The sequence below is a fragment of the Vanellus vanellus genome, assembly GCF_965231255.1.
Source record: "Vanellus vanellus genome assembly, chromosome: Z".
NCBI classification, from domain to species: domain Eukaryota; kingdom Metazoa; phylum Chordata; class Aves; order Charadriiformes; family Charadriidae; genus Vanellus; species Vanellus vanellus.
The window spans coordinates 9625919-9633599 of NC_138908.1; the positions used below are offsets into that span (position 1 = coordinate 9625919).

The window sequence follows — 7681 nt, forward strand, 5'->3', positions numbered from 1 at the left end:
AGTGCACTTTTTAAGTACACAGGCAGCAGTACTGCTTTTCTACAGATAAGTTCAGCCACAGCCTATAGAAAAAAAAATGGCTTCCAGGCTGTTGCTAGATATTTGACATGACTGAAACCCACATATGTAAATGTATGTTGTGTTTAGTTTGTCATGGCAGCAAATGTAAGAAGTAAGCAACTATAAGCTTCTAGACTGCCTGTATATAAAAACTAGTATATGAAAGTGCATGCAATTGATTTCCTCTATTAATTGCTTCATCTTATTGCCCCACAAAAGCCCACAGTGTGGCACCTCCTTGCACACAGGAGCTCCTCGCTTTCGACCTTTGAAGAGCAGTACCAGGAGCTGACTGGTGCAAAACATTTCCTCCTCCTACATCCTCCTCGCTGGGCAGTCACATTCACACTCCTACAACTGGAGGCACTAACTCAGCTGGACAGGAGAGTCTTCCAGAGGAGGGGATCTCTGTATCTTTGATGACATGAAAAGCACTAGCTGAATTATTTGCCAGATAATGAGCAGTGCAAAAATTTCATAACACAAGGAAAGGGCAACAAGCCCCACAGAGAATGGCTTAGAAAAAGAACCACGCAAATATTGTTTCAACATTGAGCATGAAGATGTGCTGCTACCCAAAAACTTCTGCCCACACAGCATCCAGCCCACGTGTGTGCGTACATGCACACCCACCCACCGTCCTTGCTCATCTCATGGTCTGAGCTGCTGTTTGCACAGAATTATGATGAATTTAACTCAAGACACCTAGTAACATGGTGCCCAGCTTGTCATGAATACTGATGTGGCAAGGTACAACCCAGCGCTCTCAAATCAATTATATTATTACACTTTCTTTTATTCCTGCTGGGGACTGTGGAATTATTAAAAGCACCAATATATGGAACAGAGGTGGAAATAATTTGTATTAGGCTATTGCCATTTCCCTCAGGGAAGAAAATTCACTGGTTTTTTTTTCAGGTCATAACTTTCCAAACATTAGGAGAACTGCTCAGCATCAGTGGCCAAATTGTGAAGGTTTTCATTTACTTGATGAAACTTGAACGTTAACTGTGGACTGTGGCCTTTTTTAAAACCACCTGCCCAGACCACCAGACAAAAGCACCACCGCCAGCAGCAGAAGCTACCTCAGTTACTAGCAGTTACGAAAGAGCTGTGTTTTGATTTGTGAAAGAAAAAGGTCTCAGAAATTATGGGTTAATGGTATGACTCTGAGAAATATTTACAAAACAAAGGGCTGCAGGTTGTCCGAGATCCCTAGTTCTGCTCCAAGGCCAGTTGGTCGCACTGGCTGCCCAGGACCCTGGTGATGATGGACTCTGCAGAGCTGCACAGCAGGGAGACAGCTTTGGGCACCACAGCCCCTCATCAGCAGTTCAGCTCTTTGTGAGGGGATCTTTTTTGCCTAGACCGCTGTGTGGAAATGCAGCGTGGTGGCCTTCTGCTGGAAGGCCCTGGAAATGCTTTGCCAGTTTCTACTGGCCCAGGCTAATCCTATTCCCTGTCTGAAAGGCGCTTAAAATTTACTTGTTTTTTCACCTCTTCAGGGGATTAACATAATCGCATCACAAAACATGCATCCAGTTTAGCACAAGACTTGAGACGCTTCCTGCCTTTAATTTTGAAATATGAGAAAATCGCTGATCTACACAAAAATGAACAACCCTACAAACACATCCCCGCTGGGGTTCCCTGAGCCCTCTGGAGCGTGACCCGGGCTGGGGCTGCCACTCCTGCCTAAAGCCTCCCCTCCTCCCTCTCTGCCATCCCATCTTTTTGAAAACACTCCTCTAAAGACATTTCCACTTTCCAACTTCTTTCTCTGCAGGCAAGTGTGGCAAGCATCAACTCCTAGCTCTGGACTCCTCCTGAAGCCAACTGTTTTCAGCAATCCCAGTCCCGAAATGTTAATCCTCTCCCTTAACCTGACAATTGGCAGCTCACACTAATAGGCATTTTGTCTAAGGATGCCCACGGAAGACCTCTATGATGGAGCATTTTTAAGAGCAACTACTTCAGAGTTTCAAGCTCAGTTTATAAAATGAATGCACACAGATTTATCCAAAAGGTAAAGTAGGTAGGAAAGCCAAGCTCCTCTCCTGCAACAGCAAACTGTGCTTCCTTACGTTCCAGTTGGGAGGCGGAGGCCTCAGGATCCTCCTGGGAAAGCTCTGATTTGGGAGGGCTGCAGGGAGAAGTTTCCAAGAGGGAAGAGGTTCTCTGGAATCAAAATATTTTGGAAAGACTTTTCCACAGGAAAACACTGAAGCATTTGAAAAAATTCCCAAATGGGAATTTCCCCTCCCAACATGAAAACTCCCAATTGTATTTATTCTGTCGGGAAGCTCATGTCTGTACACTGCGAGGTTTGGACACACATCATTATGCCCATCCCCCAAATCAGAAGCAGCTACTCAAGAAGACTTCCGAGTCCAAGGGCACACCTTCCCCTTCATCTCTCCACGCGAGCTCTAGGCAGCCTCTTTCCTCCTCCATGGGAGCAAATGCCCAAGCTAGCACAGAATACTAACACACAAAGGACTAACGCTGTACTGATCTCAGGACATTGCAACCACAAAAGCTTGCAGAAAGCTTCGGAGAACTCATATTTTCCTGAGCTGGGCTTGAGAGCACAAAAAAAAAAATGTTTGGGGGAAGATGAATTTTAGGATTCTGTTCTAGTCTCTGCTACAGTTTAATCAGAAAAATTTGGCCATTTACAGTCATGATTTGTACTTCTCAAGAAAAATAATTCCTAGGATAAAGAAGTAATACATCTGTGTAATTCGTAACAGCAGCAGCATATTTTTCCAGTAGGATGGCTCACAGGGGAGGGCTGAATACACAGAGGAGCAGGTTCTGATTTCATATTCACTCTCTCATCTCTGTTCAGGTCCCACGTAGGGAACAGCCAGCATGCAGTGTGGAATACAGCCAACCTGGGCAACTGTCACCGGAAAAAGTATATCTGCGCCAGTGAAGGGCAAAATGAGGTGACGATCCGCCAACACCAAGAGATCCCCCTGCCACAGGTGAGGAGAGAGACTCCGGCTTCTTTAACGACCAACGGGAAAGCAGAGTCCCTCAATATTGCTAGGACCTCAGTGATGCAGGAGCTTGCAGAGCTGGAGAAGCAGATCGAAATCATCAAGCAGGAGCTGCAACTGGCCATGGACAGGAAATCAGAGCTGGAGGAGTATCAGAGGACAAACAGGACTGCAGAGCCCTAGGCCAGCACACCTGGGCCCTTCCCTCTTTTCTTCCCTCTTCCCCTCCCTCTGTAAAATTTGTAACACACTTTTGTAATGCCAGAAAGAGGTGCAAAAATAAAGCAGGCAATACGCTCTTCCTGAGAGCACAATTGCAGCAGCCCACAGCCACTGCCACCCTCCTGAGTCCTCCTCCTTTCATAACAAGTTTCTCATTCTCCTGGCAAACATCAGCAATTCCCAAGGGACTGGAGAAACAAGGAGCATCTGAACAGCGACAGCTCCTGGTTCCTCCACTTGACAGTACAGTGAAGTTCCCACTTTTTTAGCCCTTTCTGTGCATTAATTCATAAAAGGAAAAAAGGGGAAAAAAAAAAAAAAAAAAGGAAACTTAAGCTGCTCATTGGAAGCATGTCCCTTGTTGGTATGTTTTTGTTGTAATATCTATGGGTCTAGTCTCTGCTTGTGTCAAGGCTCCTTATAGTTGCTGCATTACGCCAGGTGCTAGTTCTATGTTGGCAACCCCTTCCCTCATGGCACAAGCTGTGGTTTCACGAGACAAATTCTTGGTGGTGATCCCAGTACACACCATTCCCTCAGCTCTGTCAGCACAAATGCAGACGTGGCTGCTCTGTGACTGTGATAAAAAGAACTCACCCAGCCTAAAAATAACTTGGCAAAACCAAACCACCACCTCTGTCTGCTTCTGAGCCCAGGTTTGGCTTCCGCTCCCACCCAGAGAGAAGCCATGCAAACAGCTGCACCGGCAGATGTGAGGGGATGGGTTCATGGTGGCACAGAGCAAGCATGAAGGGAAGGGAGGAGTGGCAGTACTGTAAATCACTACCGCCAAAGGTGAAGTACTTACCAATGTGAAACTACTCCATTAATATTCTCTGTCTTCAGTTGACAATAAGGTTCTTTCTCACAGCTGAAGTGACATAAAGGGGCTCTGGTCCATGATTTAGTCTGACACCAAGCTCCCACCAAAGTCAAAGGGAGTTGCCAAATCCTCCCTGTGGACCAGGGCTCACTGTGAAGGAGGACGAGAGTTGCAGTTGCAAAGGCAATGTACTAAGTGAAGCTCTCTCCCACCTGGATGATGAGTAGAGGGGAAGGAAGGGTAAGCTGTTCAGCATCTGAATAAATAATGCATCAACCCAACTGACTGTGTTATTTAAACAGGATTTCTATGAATTTTTAAACAATACTTCCCAATACATCCCATCTGACAGAAAAAAAAAAAAGAACATTTGTAACTCTGGGCTCCCAGACGTGTCACTAAAGTAATTTTTACCCTCTCTGTGTCTCCAGCCACCTGTGTGAATGTTGCCAGGGGTGACGTTCTCACCAGGCATGGTTCGAAGGCTGCAGGCAGATCTGAAACTGCATTCTGTTTGAAAAAGGCATACTCCCTTTCTGCACCTTTAACCTTTGAAAAACACTTGGAAATTAAAAGCTCTGCATGGACCACTAAAAGCTGATAGCAGCGATACCCAGGCTAATTAGCCTCATCAAGAGGAGTTCATATTCTATTCCCTGCTCAGTCTTTGGCCTCTCCTTTTGGTCAGCAAGTGTGCTTCTTCCAATAGTCAGTAACACAGGAAAGAGTAATTAGGACATAAAACAGGAATGTGGGATCCAGAGCCCTGCACACCAGATAGGTCTGAAAGACCTAGGATGTTCCTTCTTTCCTTGCTCAGGCGACATGGCTGCGGCAAGTCACTTAGGTTGCTTTATTGCCTTCCATTACCCTCCTTCCCTCCCTCATTTAGATCATCAGCTTTTGAGGAAAAGCTTTTTGTTTGTGTAGCATCGAGTACCTTACAAGCCCCAACATCATTTAGTTAGAACATAAGACTGCTGCTCTTTTCATTATTATGAGACAAAACACGAGGAAAAAAATATTTCAGCCTAATTTTATCAGTATGTTTATCAAGTTTGTTATATCCTTATCTCTACATGCATAAGCCCAGAATGATTAATTAAAAAAAATAAAGTAATTGAAAATGCTAATCATATCTTAAACAAAAAGGTGTACGTTTGAGTTCAAAGTTCCAATCCAAACACCCAATCTTTCAACAAATCCGTCTTCATTTAAAATAAAAAAATAAGTGAAAAAATATCAACCACGTATAATGTTAAGCAAAAATCTGTATTTCTGGTGGGTGCCTTAGGGGCTACTCCCATGCCAAATGCAGAATAGGGATGCTCCAAATTACTGCAGCACCAACTAGAAGCCTTTTGGGAGAAGGACCAAGTTAATTGTTGCCCAACAGAGACACATTTCGGCATATTATTTTCTTATTCAACTATTGCTCCAGCCTGATCCCTGTCTCCCAAAGGCGACAGGAAAAAAAAAAAAAAATCGCTGTAGCTTTCTATGGGACGAGGAGTATCACACACATGCAGACTGCATAACCAGGGGGAGGACTGGCTATGACAAGAAGATGCACTGGAGACTGTAGTTGGTTCTGGCCTGTCCATGTTGTTGGGTCTCATGTTTAATTCCTCCCTCCTCAGACCAAGGAACTTAAATTCCTCAGGGATTTAATCCTGTCCAGATTCCACTGAGCCCTGGCCATATCGAGCATCATGTAAGGAAGCAAAGCCCACAGGGGAGAAAGCAAAAGAGGTCATTGCTTACCAGCAGGTCACAGCCAGTGGACTGGAAACACCATGCTATCCTTAGCACTAGCTTGATCTTACAGGAGAGGAGGGCAGGAGAACTACAGGACAGCAGTCAGTTCAAGCACTTTCCAACTTCAGTTATCGCAAGTAGAAAATAACTTCAGCTGACAGATTTGAAGAACCACAGATGGGTTCTGGATCAAGTAAGAACACAGGCGATGACTCTCCTGCTGGACACAGGGTCACGCTACTGACATCAACTGGCCTATGCTAGTTCTTAGATTTTTACATCCTGCACAAGATGGGTAGCAGAAAGTTTCCAGACTTTGCAGCTTTATTTCAGTCTGACCCATCTGCTACTTCGGCTTTAAAAAAAAAACAAAAAAAAAAGGGGGGGAAAAAAAAAAAAAACGAAAGCAAAACCCAAACAAACACCCAACCACCCAAAACCCCCACTCTGTAATACTTTCATCATTCCACATTAATTTATTCTGGTGACAATATACAGTTGTTATGTTTATAGACTCTCTTGTGATAGCAATGCTTTCAAAATCCTACTCATTAAGCATGAAGATTTAAGCTGACTTATTTAAGTGGTTTTGCAAAACCACTCTCTCTATATATATATAAATATGTACATACACACACATTGTTAAAGCTATAGAGGCTTTTTCTTTGTTTACACTTAATTACTATGGCTCAGACTGAATTTAGATGGATTTTGGCAAAATACTTAGTCTTGATAAACTTTTAATTATTTCCATTCATTCTGGCAACTGAAAACAGACCATCTAAAATTTTCACTGTTTCTCAATGTTTAAATTACAAGCACAGAAAGAAACTTAGTCACTTCCAAAATTAGCTCCAAGGACTTCCTGAGCTTAAACTAAAATATGATTTTAAAATAAGAAAATACTTTTTTTTTCTTCCTAAGAAAAGATAAAATATGAGTTTCCAAAGCTCGTCTGTGAAACACATCCAGACTGTTTCAAATGCTTTCCTACCATGACTAGAGTGAACCCAGCACTGCCAGTATACACACAAAAGTTTCAAGCTTGATTTTCAGTAGAAAGGTGATGTGACTTAATGACTCAGAAAGTGTAAAGGGGCTTTGCGCTTCTACAAGGGGTCTTTAATTCCAATGTTGTTCACAGCTGTAAAAGTCTGCTATTATAGCAAAGCTGCTCAAACATCCAGTTTGTTGGTGAGCCAGGTCCTGGTTTTGATGAACAAGCATTTGTACCACAAAACTTACCATCAGCATTAGTATTCCAAACATACCATTCTTTCTCCAACTTGACATCACGAACTGTAATCCGGGGAGCAACTTGCAGTGAAAGCAGAGAGGGTTCTGCTTTCATTTCTTCGACACACACTGTAACAGAACTTAAGCCATATCAGCATCCCAGCTTCCCCTTGCAAATATAGGGTCCCATGTTCCTTCTCATGTCTCAGGATTCATAATAATTTACAAATTCTGTATTTTCTGAATGTTTTCAGAAAGATAAAAATAATAACGCATACTGTAAGACAGTCTGCAATTAATGGCTTTCTCTTTACTATTGTTTCTATTAATTCTCATGGTGAATACAGGAAGCTAATACAGATTTTATGGTCCAGGGAAGGGACACAGATGAGACAAACCTCTGACAACTGAACCTTCCAAGAAAATTAACTTTACAGGAAAAACACTATGCCCTATGAAGGAATGTTTTAAATAAATGACTTCATATTTTGATTTCACAAGCAGACTTCAAATACAGCCTTGCACTACAGGGAGCATAGAGACTCTAACCTATGCCACAGGCTTTCAAAAAATTCCC

At 43.1% G+C, this 7681-nt stretch overlaps 1 protein-coding gene across 1 annotated transcript in view; it reads left to right on the top strand.

Moving 5' to 3' along the window:
- The window catches only part of GRIN3A (glutamate ionotropic receptor NMDA type subunit 3A), a gene marked incomplete at its 5' end in the record, with an annotated part of 76681 nt that extends 73370 nt beyond the window's left edge, over positions 1 to 3311 (top strand). Inside the window, 1 exon segment of the mRNA XM_082498041.1 lies at positions 2912 to 3311. Within this exon segment, the coding sequence (XP_082354167.1) occupies positions 2912 to 3248 (337 nt within the window). The 3' untranslated portion in view covers positions 3249 to 3311.
- Positions 3312 to 7681: the final 4370 nt, after the last annotated feature.